Source organism: Erithacus rubecula (genome assembly GCF_903797595.1).
Source record: "Erithacus rubecula genome assembly, chromosome: 5".
Lineage (NCBI taxonomy): Eukaryota > Metazoa > Chordata > Aves > Passeriformes > Muscicapidae > Erithacus > Erithacus rubecula.
Genome location: NC_136687.1, coordinates 39,637,548 through 39,654,314, shown reverse-complemented (window position 1 = coordinate 39,654,314; position 16,767 = coordinate 39,637,548). Strand labels below are relative to the sequence as shown.

Genomic DNA, 16,767 nt, shown 5'->3' with positions numbered 1-16,767 from the left:
TCACCCACAGCCAGGGGCACCTGCTCAGTGTGGCAGGACCCAGGATACAGCACCAAGCAGAAAACTGCATCCTTCACTGCTCCCCTCAGCTGGTGCCTTTCCCACACCCCTTCCTGTAGGAGAAATGAGCCTGTCCAGACTCTTTCAGCTAGGGAGGAGGTGGATCTCCACATCTCTTGAATATCTGAGGAGAGGTGGAAAAAACAAAGTCCTGGCAGAAGCAGTGAGAAGACAAAGCCTGAGCATGGAGCCGAGGGGGAGGCACACAGCTCAACGATGCTCAGCAGGAGGTGGCAAACAGAAGTGGTGCTGATTTTGGGTCAGACAAAAGTGACAGTCCTGTGAAAGGAGAAAAGGGGTAAGGAGCTCAGATGCAGGTCCATAGCAAGCAGTTGGGAAGGAAACTGGTTCAAGAAATTGGCAAGAAAGAAAGTGAGCCAGAGAGGGGCAATGGAAAAAAAAACAACCTACTTGCAACATTTGGAAAACATTACTCACCATATCCCACATGGTTTCAGAAACTCCCCATAACTCTCCTGCTACCAAATACTTATTCAAAAATTCCTGATCAGCTTTCTTCTCTAACCTTCTCTAAGTCTACAGAGAGGATGAGACCTCCATTTACTATGGCCGAATCTTCTGTAAAGGAATTACATTTTTTTTTATTTTTCTGATGAATTATGATGCCAGAGGGTATGATTTCTGTCTTTACCTTGACTTGCTGTTTAAAAACTCTTTAAATTGAAAAAAAAAAAAAAAAAAAAAAAAAAGGACAACACACTTCCAGTCAAAGACTCAAAACTCAAGCAAACCAGGTTTCTTGTGTGACCATAATTTGGTATTTTCATACAGGGTTAATATTCAGACTGGACAATTGTATGTCACATTTACACCAGAAATTATTCTTACTGAGTAGGAGTTTGAGGGTGGGGACAAAATAAGAAGCCACCTGAGTGTTTTCCGTAACTGGTATCAGAAAGTCACACCAACTTGCAGAAAACCCAAAATTTCACCAGAATTAATTTCTATGGAAACAATAACAGAAGATGTTATTTCAAACTGATGGCTTCACATCCACACAATTTTAAACACTTTGAATATTTATACAAATAACATCACATTAATTCCTTTCCTTTTTCTTCTTGTGGATTTACAGTAATGCAGAATTAAAAAGCAGGTGGAAGTCTTAGCAATAGAAGACTTTTGTTTTCAGAGTTGACTTACAAAATGATAGGGAGAAAATCACCATTCTAACTTTTCCCATGAAATTGTATATTGAAAGGTACAAACACACAACCACAATGAAACGTTTATTCTCCCAAAATTAGCATCATTACTTTATTTCGTGATTCATTACAATCTGAAAATCCAATAGTCAAAAAAATAAACTAGGCATAATGTTATAGCATTTTACAAGCAAAATACTTTACTGTTTCTGTTTCAATTTGCATAGGGTGGGATAAGTGTATTGGTTAAAGAATATAACATACAGAAGAAAGATACCATAGAGTTCATCAAACTGCACTGCAGAGTGTTACGTTCCTGTGAGTGAACAGTACTTAAACAGATATTTCTATCAATGGAAACCATACACTTTACCATTGACAAGGCTGCCTTCCCATGACCATGATGCCTCATGATGGCTACAGACCACCAGTGTCTCTTCTTACATTGTTGGTCATTCTCCTTTAAAGAAATAAAGAGTTAAACAAGCCAGAATGCATCTATCTATGCTCATTTCTCTTCTACCTGGACAAAGGCCAGTATGGAGAGAGGGAATTTTAAAGTCAGCTTGTGAAATGGGTTATAGTAACCTCTGTCTCTCATATTTTTAGTCTCATGGAGCTAGCAAGCTTTGAGCTTCATCCACACATCTCTGCCATACCTGCATCCAGGTAAAAATCTGTACTTTTCACTTTGTAGAAACAAAGAGATTACACTTCTTTCCCACTGTAACCATATCTCTGTTCCTCCAACTGTATAAATCTGGCTTAAAAGTCTCAGAAAACTAAAAAATAGTTGATCTAGATTGTAATAAAAAAAGAATATTAAATACCTTTGGTAAAAATAGATATATTTAACAAGTTTAGAAAAGCAAATAGTTATATTGTCAATAGAAGAGTATAAAAATGTACACGATAAAAATAACAAACACACAAAAAAAATCATCAGCCATAGTAGTAAGAATAAAGGCGTTGTTCTTTTCAATGTTTGCTTCCTTAGCTCACGTTATTGTCCAGTCTTCCTTCTAAAAGGCAGGAACTTTACTAGAGCATATGGAAAAATCCAGTCCTTCCTACCAGCATTAGACAAATTTAAATTTAATTCGGAAAAAGTCTGTTTTAACCCAAGTTTATACAACAAAGAACGCTTTGATTTAGAGTATGTAGGAGTAGCTGAACACAGAAAGATTTCAGGTGTTTTCAACCAGAGGCCAGATGTACTTGAGCTGTAGAAATGAGACAGCCAGCAGGATCAAGTCTCCATGATGTCAGCCTTCTAAATCTATTTTTTACTCCTAAATTATAAATCCATGTATTGCCAAGAAAATTGTGGGGGACAACAACAATACATATATTTTAAATCCCTCATTGATGCCTTTCTCCCATCATTTCACTGGGCCTCCAAACAGAGCTGTCACACAACATATAATCCCAGTTTGGCTTCTCCTCTTTTTAGAGCTCACTGTAAATCTTCAAGATGGAAGATCCCCAAAGCAAACAACTGAGATTACAGAAGGAGATAATGCACAAGCCCCATAATAGAATCAGCCATTGATTGAATGTGCTTTCAAAGAAAACAGCACAATTAAATTATGTTTATCCTTCAGTATTCCCTTTGCACACACAGTCACACTCCTCGTGGTGTTCCAAGGGTACATCTGTCAATGATTTATGCAATCCCCGGACACCAATCCTTGGCTTCAGCTGAAGAACCTGAAGAAGAAGAAGCCAAGCATCAAGAAAATGGCAAGTGCTTCATCACACACCTGGACTATGATCTTACCAGATTGCACTGGAAAACCACTGGATGACAGGAAGCGCATTAAAACTGAATTTCTTCTTAATTCCACCCACTCATAACTAGTTTTGCTTTTACCTCAAGCCATTTACAAAATTGCTTAAATCATGTTGAACATGATTAAATCATGTTGGTTTACCAAAGATGAGACTTGCAGTTTCAGATTTCCACTTGATCTTATTTAAGAGCAAACAGTAGAGTTAACCCAATTAGATAATTCTATAATAAATAATTTTAGCTATCAGTTTATAGCAATGGAAATTAATAAATATTTGTTTCTTCATAAAGTTGATATCTACCACTAGAGAAAGAAGAACAAAAGGTATGGTTGTTATATGTCTAAACTGCAGCAGTAAAAGGCTTAGAAATTATTTAATTGCAGAGAAAAAGTATATAAACAAGGAAGACTTTATTTTTTTCAATGCAATACCTAATTTAAATGCCAAAAACTATTTACTACAAGTGCAATTCATAACATATTAAAATACTAATACCAGTGCATCTCTTGTTTCAAAAACAAACACCTTAACTGGCTTTCATTATTTCCAAACATGCAAATGCAGAAACAATGTATACCTCATGGTATTTTTTGGTGACTTTTGTTGGCACGCATTGGCACTCATTGCAGCTCTGCTGACAACAGGCACAGTTTCCACCACAGCGTTTCACCAGCAGACACAGCGGCCAAAAGATGGTGTCTGTCCTCTTCAGCTCCTCCCTCAGGGACACCGAGAAGTTGCGAGGAGTGCAGCTGTACAGCCGCGCCTCCTCCTTCAGGAGGTTCAGATCCACCACTGCAAAGGTACAGAGACAACAGAGCCTTCCTGATTTCCAATCCAGGTTCAGTTGTGGCAAATCACTTCAGCAGTACAGAACCCATGGGTGAGGTTCACTTTTGTGCAGGTTCAGCACAGAAGTGTAATAGTGCAATTCCATGAATACCATGAAACTTAAATGGAATGATCACTGCATAGTGATATTCACCAGTTATTTTACAATGCTGGCAAAGTTGGTTCAAATTAAAGCAAGATTTGGCTATCTTCCACATGTTTTATCAAACTAACCCTAATGGAAGTGACTTGGTTTAGACTAACATTCTCAGCTCCAGTGTTGCTATTCTACAGTCATTATGGTGAAACAGAGAGAATAATTAAGAATCCTGCAAAATTTCAAAAACTTTTTAAATTCCCTTGCAATAAAGAATTCAAACTTCTTCCTTGTTAAAATTTCCACTATTGCATCTTTGCTAGGGCATTTTAAGTATAAGAAAGAATGAAGCCATTCATATCTAAGCAGAAGTCACTTCTATGGACTAAGAACTTCAAGTAGTTGACATCATCAGGGAGTTCTGCACAGAATAAATAAGTGCACAAGACTGTATATCTATATAACTATTAGTAGGCTCAATTTTCTCCTCCTTCTTTATAGCAGCATATATATGGATTTCTGCTGTTTCTCCAGGTTTCATTTTCTCTTTATGTGTCTTAAATAAAAGTTCCTCCTCCTTGTAAACAACTAACTTGAAGTGCAAGTTAAAGATATATTATTTGACACCAGTTTCCCTATAAACAGGTTCCACTTATATAAAAAGCATATTGTATCATATTAAAGTTCCACTTTGCCAATAGTTGAAAAGCAAGTTCATGAAAAGAGCTGAAAGAGAACAAGCTCCTTTATGTTCCTCTTAGCAGCATAGTCGAGAGCTAACAAGCCTTGAAAGAAGCAGTTAAAATTAGGAAAAAATAATAAGACTGGGGGGAAAAAAGTGAGAAGCAATATAAATTGAATTTATTTCAGAAAACTCAGACTATAATGATCATGACCTAGTTTTTCTCCACACCTACCACAAAGGAACAGAAGTGATGTCTAATTCACAAGGATACTACTCTCTCTAGTGAAAACCAAGAACATAAAGGGAAACATAAAGAGAAAATGAAAACACTATGGTAACTTGGCTATTGAGATGAGTGAAACAGAGGCCCTGAACAAAGTGGCAAAGACTATTAACCAACCGGTTTTAAGCTAAATCAAGAAAAAATTAGGGGGGAAAAAGAACCCCAGTGCATTAAGATTGCTAAAAAAAAATAATGTCATCCATTCATAAATAAATATATATATATAAAAGCTAAAATAAGTTTCCGATTTGAATCACCCTCTAGAGAAACACCTTTTTTTTCCTCTCTACTATGTAAAGAGCCTCAAGAGGTCATCAAGGAGAACTTCAGCCTATCAAGGCAAGGTAATTCCTCCTAATTCTATTTAAACACATAAGACATAAAAAAATTTAGAAGCAGAATTTCTTTAGCAGAAATGCTCACTGGTACTGTCCCAGGAGCTGAGCGTTGTGAAGGAATTTCAATCCATGCTCCTTCAAACATTTCTTTTGCAGGCCATATCCATATACTGGCACACATAAGTAAGGATTTATTATTGTGAAAGGTCATTTAACACACTGAAACCTTTTCTTTGCTTGCACTCACAGTGAATGCCAAGCTGGGGCGCTTCATTCCATCACTATCGGCTTAAAATAGGCTCCTAAATAAACAAGCTGAATTTCAGGAGGGAGGAGTGTGTAATAACTCCAATAAAGTTACTGATAGGACACCAGCCTGCCTCCCACACTGCAAGAGCATTCCTTGGAGAAAGTTGAGAAGGGAGCAGAGGAAAAGAGAGACAAAACTTCTGGGGGAGAGATTCACTGTGAGAAACCAGAAATTATTTAAGCTCTTCTGATCAGCTAATAGCTCTAGGCTGAGTCACTTAAAAGGTGGATGTGTCTACCTCCATTAATCAAGGACTGTGGACAGGAATGGAGTATTTCTTTCTTCTGTTATGTTTTCAAACATATAATAAGTGAGCTGTCTGAATGAGGACAAAATGCCTGAAGCACACTTTGACAAGCACTAGTTCTGTCAATACTTTTTCCTGGAAGATTGTTTCTACAGAGACTGATATGCTTGGTGCAGTGAATTTGAAAGAGCTTATGTGCTGCTCAGCCCTTCACCATGAGGTATTGAAAGTGGAAGCTGGGCACTGACACCTCTTCCAGCAGACCCACTGGGAGAGATTCCTGTGTGGTGGTGTCCTTCTCCATTGCCTCTTACCTTCCAGCAGAGAAATGCATTAAGTTCCATACCTACAGCTAGCTGTAGTCACAGAGAAAGGACTGTGCACTAAAATAAGCAGTATGTTACTCACTTTGTCACAAAAAAGGAAATAATTTGAACTCAACCCTCAGACCTGCAGACATTAATTTTAAAAGGGTTCTGTTGGAGAGCCGGCAGTCAGCTCTCAGCAGATATATTTCAGTGTGCTTTACTATTGCAACAGGCTTCAGGAGAGATGAACAAATGCCATGTTTGATTTCCATGTTTTAAAATGTACTATGGTATATTGCTATGATACCTCACAATGAACCCTTGCCCTACCTTATGTAATTCAATTTCATCAAAAGGTCTGTGACAAATTTATCTAGTGCTTATATAATCACTTCTTTGAAGTGTGTGAATGAAGCTGTTATTTTTTCAGAGTAGTTGTCTGTTCAACATTTATTTTAACACACTGTGGGCATGAAGCTAGATGAGAGAATGTATATATTCCCTTAAAAGTGTTTACTTAACCACAATAAAAGGTTATGTGGATTTCCCAACTGCACTGAGTTACAGTACCTGTTATAATGTGAACATTTAAACACTCCTTCAACTTGGCTTCCACTCATGTATCATGTTTGACACAACAGTCAAGGTTCTTTTGTCCAGCACTAGCTCAGGAGGAGTGAAAGGCTCTGCAGTAGCACATAAATTGGAAACACTAAAATAAAAATTAGTGAAGGAGAAAAAATGTAGATGCAGGTAGGCCTACAGTAAAGGGTATTTCAAAAGTGTGCCTACACTGGCACACATAACTGAACTAATTCATGTTCACAGCAGCCTGAAATTAATTGTGTTATGCAATTGGCAATGCAATTTTCTGGCATTTTTTGCGATGTGTATCAAGTGCCACAGGGAAACTTCTTTCCCCAAACATTTTTCCAGCTGGATACTGCTTTCAAAGTCAATGAAACAAATCAAATTCCAGTTGCGGCACTTGTGTGTGAGCACAGATAGCAGCAGAATGGTTTTCATTCCTAAGCACTTTGGAGATATTCCTGAGAATGTAAGTTTCTTACTGGTTTCTACAATAAGAGCTGTTACAAAATCTCAAGCAAGAAGTGGGGTATAAAGAAAAGAAAAAGTCACATAACTGTACAAGAAACACAACTGTTAAGGACTGTGCTTTGATTGGGACTGGTTTTTGTCTCCTTAAGGAGATTTCAGAACATGATCTAATGATTATACATTTATTTCAGTGGGAAGTGATAGGATATTTTTTTTGCACAGCAAAATATATTTTATTTTTAAGCATGTTCAATAGTATAAAAGAATTTAGGATTATATTTAGACATCAAAGCTTCTGAACTTGGTGCTTCTTCTTTCCTGATGAAGTTTTTTTGGAAGCATTTTATCCAGAGGAAACATCAGAAACAGAAATTCTCCAGAATTAAGGTTGTATAAATATAGTTTTGTCATACAAATTATTATGTAGGAAGAGAGGACAATTCTCTACATAAAGTAAGATATACTTTTTGTATATGTTTATGTTGCTTATGAAAACAGGACAGTAATTTAGCTTTTTCACTGAAACACTGTAAAAATGAAACTGATCTAATCATGAATCAAAGACTTTGATAAAAACCAAAAATTTTACGATATGCACTTCTGGCAAACACTTCTTAAAAACGTTTTGAAATATAGCAAACATGCTGCTTGAGAGAATAACACAGGAAAAAAATTAAAAAGAAGAAAAAGGTTTTGCTTTTCCTATCTGTTGAAGAGTCCTATGTCATTTCAACTGGACATATTTTCCACCACAGGATATTGTATTACAGACTCAGCAATGCAGGCTGAGGGTGGTCTGGAAGACAAATGTGGCAACACCATGATATGTTTATTCAGTGAAAAAATCTATTTCAGCATCTAATTAGAAGTCTTTAAAAGATTTACTCTGATAGTTTCTTTTTAAGATGTGTCTTGCAGGGAGGTTGTTTTTGTCTATACAGATGTTAACCAACACCTGCATTTTGTTTTTCTCCCACTTACTGTGTGCTTATGGCATGCATTGGGCAAATACTAAATCTCTTTAATTAAGGAAGTGTTAAATTATTATCTGAGAGCTTTTAAAGATATTTCCTCCTCTTTGGCCCAAAATTTAGCTGGTCTATGCAGGGCTATAGCAATATGGATAGGGTACAAATGTTGATTTCCGGGCTCTGATCTAAGAATGAAACTGTCAAACACTTAAATTTGAGCTATGAAAGGTTCTACTTCCTCCCTTTTCTTGCTGATCAGATGATAACCTTTCAGCTTACATCCACCAACAGGGAAGTCTGTTCAGTTATGCTCATGTTTCCCTTTTCATGCTGTATGGTGAGCAAGGAATGTGGCATTCCTTTCACACTATCCATCCACATGTAATCTGGGTGGGATGTGGCAGATGCAGAAGGAAGAAAATGAGTTGTTGATCAACAGATCTACAAATTTTGAAAATGCATTCTACTTTACTTCTGATGAAGTTGACAACTGTATGATCAACCCAGACATGGACACATGGTGTTTCCTAAGGTGTCATCGAAGAGAAACATTCAGGTAATTACTCTCAATTCATTTCATGTAGAGACTGGAAAAATTCTAGGGAAATAAACAATTATTCACATGATACAGTAAGTGTAAGACAATACTTACCACAAATGAAAAAAAAAAATTTTGCCCTCATAATATAAGAAACCCACAAATTTAAAATATGTGACTTTGTCAAGATGCCCTGTTACTTTAGAGAAATAAAGATCTCCCAGGTTCCCTACAGGAAACTACTGTTTGCTTCTTTTTTGTTGTTGTTGTTTTTTAATTCCTCTTTGCTGCCCTATCCTGCTGAATTCATTTAAGTTTTGAGTTAGGCCACTGTCCTTTTTCAAATAATATAATGTTGAGGACAGCTAGTAACAATGGTATCTGCTCCCTTTCTAGCATATTATTGGAACCAAGACTCAAGTTGAAGAACACTCTTAATTCTTTGTCAAGAAATCATACCCGTAGGAAGCTGCACGGCCAGACAGAAGAGTAAATTACCTCTTGACTTCCTCCCATGAATGTATGCTTTCCCAAGAAGTTGCCACGTTGGCCTGTACAAATCTTCCAAATCCAGTTGCCATCGATCTGGCTCAAGATAGCGGATAAGGTCTTCCACAGTGCTAAATCCAGCCACTGCATTGTTTAACACATCCAAGGGCAAGGCTGATGGGGGCAGCAGGGATGGGCTGGGTGCTTCTGTGTGGTGCTGCAAGCAAACCCAAGAGAAGGGCACCAGTCAGAGGGTTAATGGATCTGCTTTGGCACACTGCTGTACTTTACCAAGTTACATAGCTGGGAAGCTTTGTAAGTGAAGTACAGTTTATCTAATAAGACAAATTACAAGAGTCAAAAAGTACCTAATTATTCTTTAGCAATAATTGTAAACTTCCACTGCAGAGTTTGCCTTTTCTTACATTTCCAGCCTTGCAGCTAGCATGCCACTTCACCTGTCCTTTGAAGATGTTCACTGAGAGACAGATGGGACTTTAGAAATAGAACAAAGGGTGATTTTAAAATACGGCCCCATTTGCAGCCATTTCCTAAACCCTTTTAGAAATCTGAAACATTTGACATTTTGCCTTTCCTCAGAAACTTAGCCACAATCTTTGTCTTCTTATCCTTCATTGCAAAATATCAACATACCCCAGTAAAAAGACAGCAAATATTCTTCCTCTCATCTATAGATTAAAAAAAAGCACCAGTTGTGATTCATACAGTACTAAGAATTATGTTTCTGGTTAAACAATAATGAACAGAATAATAACAACATCTGGCATAACTAAAATTATTTCTGCCTTAGAAAGAAAGGAAAAATAATGTCTCAAATGAAACCAAAAGTATTTAAAAGCTGAAATTGAGTCTTGAAAAGTAATTTACCCCAGCACAAATTTCACTGACCAACTCAGTGGACAGGAGTACTTAGTCATAGACAATTCAAGCAAAGTGAGGCATCTGTTTTTGTTCACTCTACAATCTGCTTAAAAATTATGTATTGATTTGTATTTTCAAAAGAATAAAACAAGGCAGGAAGGTAAGCCTAAGTAGGAAGCTGCTTCTGAAGCACCTGATGTTTAGGCTTTAGGCTTTTCTCAATGCAGACATTACTACAGACATTATGTCTGCTTTACTGCACCAGAGCAAGTAATCTGGATCATGTAAGAAAGATGAAGAAAAATTTGAATGTGCTGCCAATTTCAGAGATGGAAAAGGACAATAATGTGTGTTTATATAGATATTTATATTTAAAATCCTCCTACCACTTAGTGACAAAATGGCACTCTCAGTACTGTAATGTGAAGTGTGTATATACTGTAATTTTTTCCATCTATAATATCAGATCAATGGTAGCTAGTCATTTATCTTTTCAAAATGATCAGGGAAATTGATGAGAAATGTAACTGTTATGCTGGAAAAGAAGATTTAGTAAAATAATTCTTGTAACACTACTCACTCAGCAGGAGTTTTCTAAAATATATATTCCTGTGGTAGCTGTATCCCATACAAACACTAATATTTTATTTTCTGTTCTCTAAATTCTATTAAATATGCAGTTTTTGTTTCAGCTAAATATATGGTTGAAAGAGCAGCAAATGGGAGTACCCATTATAGCCTTCATATTTTTTTGCTACAAGGCTTTCTCTACAACTTCGAGAAATGCAGCCACTAGAAGGATTTGTGCTGCTTTTTAACTGAAAGTCCTGAAAAAATAATACAAATCATAGATTAAGTGTTCTGCTACTGTTAATCTTACAGTATTTTCATCTTGCTAATAATTTCCAATAGAATTGGTGAAACAGTTGTTTCCCATTCTGGATGAATGTGATTTTTTCAAAATATTAAAATATTTCTTCTTCTCTTTGCTTCATTGCCTGTATTAAAAATAGTAACATGTTGATCCATCTATTACACTATGATAATAAAGAAAAAAATTCTGGTCTATAATTTAAATAGTTGCTCTCAGCAAAAATATGCTACTTAGCATAGCAAGCTTCAGGATGGTGCTGTGGCACTGTAATTCAGATGGTAAAAAAAGTAAACATTTCAAAACTTTTCTTCCTGTTTTTCTCCACAATAGTGCAAAAGCCACATTTCCTGGTTTGGAGGTGCAGGGTTTTACTAACATGAAAAACAAAATCAGTAATAACTGAAGTAAGAAAAAAAAAAAAAATTCTTCTATTTTGTTTCTAGGTAAATAATCTACTTCAGTGTCTTACTCCTACTGGGATTTTTGTTGCCAGAGAAATAGGTGGATTCTAGAAGAAAATGTGCTGACCTAGAATCTATTTTCATATTTGCAACTTACTTCATGCACACTAAACAATACATATATAGCAAGTAATCCATCAGTTTATGGTATTTTGGATTCAACAGGCATTTGCCTGAGTAAAAATGTGAGGATATGGTGAATCCCTGCACTTAATGGTAACACAATTAAAGTTGCCACCACTTTCTAGTCATTCTCACAGCAGCCCAAGGCAGAAAAGAAAAAAGTAATTGAAATAGCAAAATTATGTAACTTTGAATGTTTTAGAATAAAGTCATTAGGATCTCAGGATTAAGAATTTTTTCCCAATACTCTTTAATGCTGGTCAATTTCTATGACAGTTAAAGTGTCACAAAGATGAAAGATAATTGATATCATAAAGCTATAAATGGTGTATATTGAATTTGTGACATAATAACCTTTATGAAATCTCAATTCAATAAACTCTTCAAGATAAATGGTACTTATAATTATACTTTACACTGTTTTTACTTGCTACTGGATACTAAATGTTTTGTAATTTAAATCTTTTGGACAGAACATCCAGGGCAGCGTAAGTGGTACTCCTTCCAGTGACTAAAATCATATATTGGAATTCTATACAATTTTTAATTTCACTTGACTTTCTCAAAGTTTGTCATCTATAGGCAGTGTTTACACATGCAATAAGGTTTTACTAGCAGAGCAGAAAGCAGAAATTACTTAATGCAAGAAATTAAAACTCAACTTCATTGATGGCACACACCTTTTAGAACAAGCAAATGCAGAACTTCAGCATAACTCGGGAAAGTAACATCATAGCTGCAACTCAGAAATGCTGAAATGCTTCTTACCTGAAGCTTTCAGTCACTTTTATAGTAAGTCTATCACTCCTGTTGCAATTTAATCTATTCTTCTCTAGGCAGTCCTACTTGGATGCCTCACTCATGCGTGCCTGACACTCATGGTGTTCTCAAGGGACTCTGTGCTGTGCTGTGACAGAGAGAGATGCCATTTCACAGCAGCATGATGGTGGGAAAGCCTCCCAGGAAGACCACTGATGATCTCTAGCTTTTTTGGTGCTCAACACTGATGGGGATAATGATCTGATAATGAAGCAGCCATCTGTCAACTGGACATTTATTCTATAGACAACATCATCTAATTTACTTCCCAGAAATTTCTAATGTCTCCCCTAACAGGTCAGCTAAAAAATAATCAACTTTGATTTAACATATATTTATATATCTGACAGGGGAGATACAAACCAAGACCACAGACACTTCTGCTGTCCAAATATAGTAGCTATCCAAAATATCTTTCCGGATGGAAACCATTTTCTAGGAAGTGATGTTCTCCAAGCTCTGTTATAATAAATACTAATTGACAGTAAACACTTTTTCTTTCACAGCAACACATTCTCAACTCATGCCAATGTTTTAGGTTTGAGAACACCCTTCTTATTTTTTTCTCCTGAGCATGAATAATTTCTGTCAAGACAGATTTGACAAATACATCAGGTTCTCTATGTGATTCCTCTAGTAAAAAATGTGCTTTTTTCTGCTTTTCTGCCCATGAAACAATTTCAAATTACTTTAATAATCATAAATATACTTAGTACAAAGTTAGAGACAAACAGTTGCATATTTACTGTTAGTTAAAATGATTCAGGATGAGAACTACAGCTGAAAACACTGAACTTCTGCTGGCCTGTACAACAGCCAAGAATGACAATTGGTGAAACAGAATTTTCTTCAGGTTTGTTTATATTGTATTTCTGTACATGCACTTAGCTCTATCCAAACAAATACCACACAAAAATCCCCTAAGTTGCTTACACACATAAAAGACAGGCCAATCTAGGCAACAGTTAAAGAAATGGGCTTGGAAAAAAGGACAGAAATAATACAGACTAATGTCACAAGACTGTCCACCCTGGAACATCCCACATAACAGTGCCCCAGAAAAAGAATTAGGGACTAAAAATGAATCTTACAGTACTCACCATATTAACTGTGCCCTATTAAAGGAATCAAAACTATTCCATTTAGCCTCTTTCTCAACTGAAAAGAGTAGGATACTATGGTAAGTAAAATTAGATGTCAAGCCTCACAGAAACAGCAAGTCTGAACAAAAACTTCAACAAACAAATTTAAAATTATCTAGTTTCATTTCAAGCCTGAATTATTATTTAATATGTAGCCTAACTTGAAGACTTATGATTAATTTTTTCTCACACATACTTCTTGCATTATCCTCAGCACAGTGTTCAGGCCAAACCTTCATAATGTAAAGCATCTGGAAGTAGCATCTCCTTGCTATGCCAGCATGACTGTGTATGTGGCTGAATAATAAACAAGAGGCAAACTTCTGAAAAAGAAGCATAGACCTGCAACAGGAAAGCCATCACAACTGAAAGCACAGCAGCTGCTCACACAAAATCACAAATAGTTTTAGATTCACTCTGGCACCAGCATACAGGTTTGCAACACAGCCTTATTGAACCTGTAAAATGAGCATAAATGCAATTCCTTGATCTCACAAGTTCTGTTGACAGAATGAATACAAACCATTTTTGTTAGATACTTATTGGTTTATCTGAAGAATCCAGAAGTGTATTAGATGGATACCAGGTATAAAGCTGGATATGAGACTGGATATTATAACCTCTCCTGTTTGCCACTATCCATCTGTTCTTTCCTTGCACTGTACCTGCTCCAAGGATAAACAATTCAGAGCATAACAGCACTGACCTACACTCCACACAAGATCAGCTCTCAAGCACTATTATAACCTAGGAAAAGCCTTTATTTTGCTCCTGTTTCTCAGGATAAGAGTACTAACACCCTAAATGTACTAACACTACCCTCTTCCAGTTAAAGGAAAGGCAAAAAATAGTAACATTAGGTTGCTGCTGCCAGGAGTAAGGAATTTCATCTCTAATAATGCAAGCACTAAGTTCAGACTGGAAAAACAAAAACAAGTGAGTCAAATACTTGGCATGACAGGACACTTACAAGTACTGAATACTATGTCTAAAATAATTACCTCCCCACAAAAGAAATCCCTACTTTTTTTTCCCTTACTTGTCTTGAAGAAAACATTGGCAAGCAGTTTCTAAGTTATGACCCATTCATCAGTTGGTAAAGTTCAGAGAAACTAATAAACATCTGCATAGTTTAATCAAACTAGAAAGGACTCTATAAAAACCTCAAAGGAACGTAGTCTCCCCTGAAGCCCAACTAGTATCAGTAATTTGAAAGAAGTAACATATTTCTTTTAATGAAATATCCTTAGAGTTTGTTGGTTTGTTGGCTTTTTTTTTTTTTATTATTTAAATTATTACACAGGAACACTCCAAGTCCTGCTTAGATTTAAAGATAATGCTTTTGAAACTTATAGAACATGCTCATTCTTGTAACACACACAATAAAGAGCCTGTTTTCTTCCTTTATAATCATAGGTAACCCTCCTACTAAGCATCATTAGAAGCTGTGAGAGAAAGCAGATATCCAACTCTTTCCAGTTTGCCCTGAGGACACAAATTTCTCCATGTAACAATAGCTCTTTGTTTTCTCCCATAAGTACATGCTGTAATAGGTGTGAAAAGTCTCTAGAAATCCTGACCTACCTGAAAAAGCACAGGCTTTTACTTGCTTGCATCTATGCAGTACAAAAGAAAAAGCTCTTGTAAAAGTCTCATTTATAAAGACTCACAAAATTAATGTGTAATGCTAAGCAAGTGTTAGTCCTGTTCAAGTTTCAAGAACTAAGTGAGATGATCTGTAGTTGGTCCTGTGTGCAAACAGCCCAAGTAGAGAAAAGGAATGGAGAGGGGAAAAAAAAGAAAAAAAAGAAAAAAAAAAAAAAAAAAAAAAAGCCACAGAGGCAGATAATAAATTTAGGCTGCCAAAAACAAGGAATAAAGTGAGGATGTTTATTGCACATGGCAGAGATGGAAGTCAAGGAGGCTGCCACAGCTCCCGTCCACTGTAGCACTTTTTACTGCTTTAGATGAAGTTACTATCACAGCAGCAAGAATGGTTTTCATGAGAGGCACATCACCCTGGGGCTGCTGAGCAGGTAGGTCTGGTGAAATAAGCTCCAGTGGCACTGGATTAACCATCCCTCTCTTCCAGCTGGCCTCATTTCAGAAATGCAACTTGTGCCCAGTCAAATGTCACACAGATAGAGGGGTACCAGCCCTCCCCAATGTAATGCTCCTATGAACAAGAACCAGACTGCAGGATGACAGCACCCTTCTTTCCTGGGCCTCCAGCTCTCTGCCTTTCATAGGCTCCCTAAATTTTCTGTTCCTATAGTGTACTACCTCTTATCAAAAGTTTGTTCAGGCTGTCTTTATGTGTGTGCAGGGTTTTCCTTTTATCTCACTAAGGTCCTCATTTGTTGAATATCCATACATGCCCTTGCACCAATTTACATCTTCAAGCCGGTGGTGGCTTTCCAAATTCTATATCCATATTTTTGTTACTGCATTTTGAGGGTTGCCCTCTGAATAGTGCATAATCTCTACTCTCTATAACTACCAACAGGAGAACAACCAGGGAAAATGAACACATTTGTGCCTTTCTGGTTTTATCTGAATAAAAGAATAAAAAGACTTGCAAAAGTAGCATTGGGTAACAGTCTTACAGCTTAACTAACAGCATAAAATTTCCTCAGGCTAAACTTTCTATATAAATACTTTTTTTTAAAATGTTTAAATATTACCCTAAATAGAGTTTCTGTGCAGTTCACAGAGAAGGCCTGGAATTCTAATTGTGCTGTAAACAACTTCAAGATGCTCCCAAGGAAGGTAGCAGCATGGAAATAGCACAGGATGTCACCAATCATCAGTGTTCCTCTGGCAAACTGCAGCTTTTTGCCGGAACTCTATGCTCTCTAACACATTTTGAAATAGACAGGTGTGAGAGACACTCTGTGTAGACAGAGCTGACACATTTAGAGCTAGTTCATTAACTCTCAGAGGATGCATCAATAGCAATAGCCTCTGGAAGCTATTTTCAAAAAACTTGAATGATTGGTCAGTTATAAATATCTATAATCATGAATGCTTACATAAATAGTTGTGCTTATGCATGCATAAAATACAGCTTGATTTTTTCTGTGATCACATGTATCAGTAATAAATCACACTAATTAATTTAAAAGGCAAAATGAAGAAAACTGATGCTCAGCATCAATATACAATAATGATAATTTTAGAAGTTCCTATTCCTAGGAAATATATACACAGACAAAGCTATCTTTCTTGGATGCAGTTGAATGCTGTTGAATTTTCAGTGCATCTGGTAAGTCTCATTGAAGCAGCACATG

At 36.5% G+C, this 16,767-nt stretch overlaps 1 protein-coding gene across 1 annotated transcript in view; it reads right to left on the bottom strand.

Annotated features, from left to right (window-relative positions):
• Positions 1–1,309: 1,309 nt before the first annotated feature.
• Positions 1,310–16,767, bottom strand: part of PDGFC (platelet derived growth factor C) — a 122,903-nt gene continuing 107,445 nt past the window's right edge. Inside the window, exons 5-7 of the mRNA XM_079305461.1 lie at positions 9,186–9,393; positions 3,598–3,815; positions 1,310–2,936 (exon numbers count right to left, since the gene is read on the bottom strand). Coding sequence (XP_079161587.1) covers positions 2,820–2,936; positions 3,598–3,815; positions 9,186–9,393 — 543 coding nt within the window. The 3' untranslated portion in view covers positions 1,310–2,819. The remainder of the gene's footprint in view (positions 2,937–3,597; positions 3,816–9,185; positions 9,394–16,767) is intronic.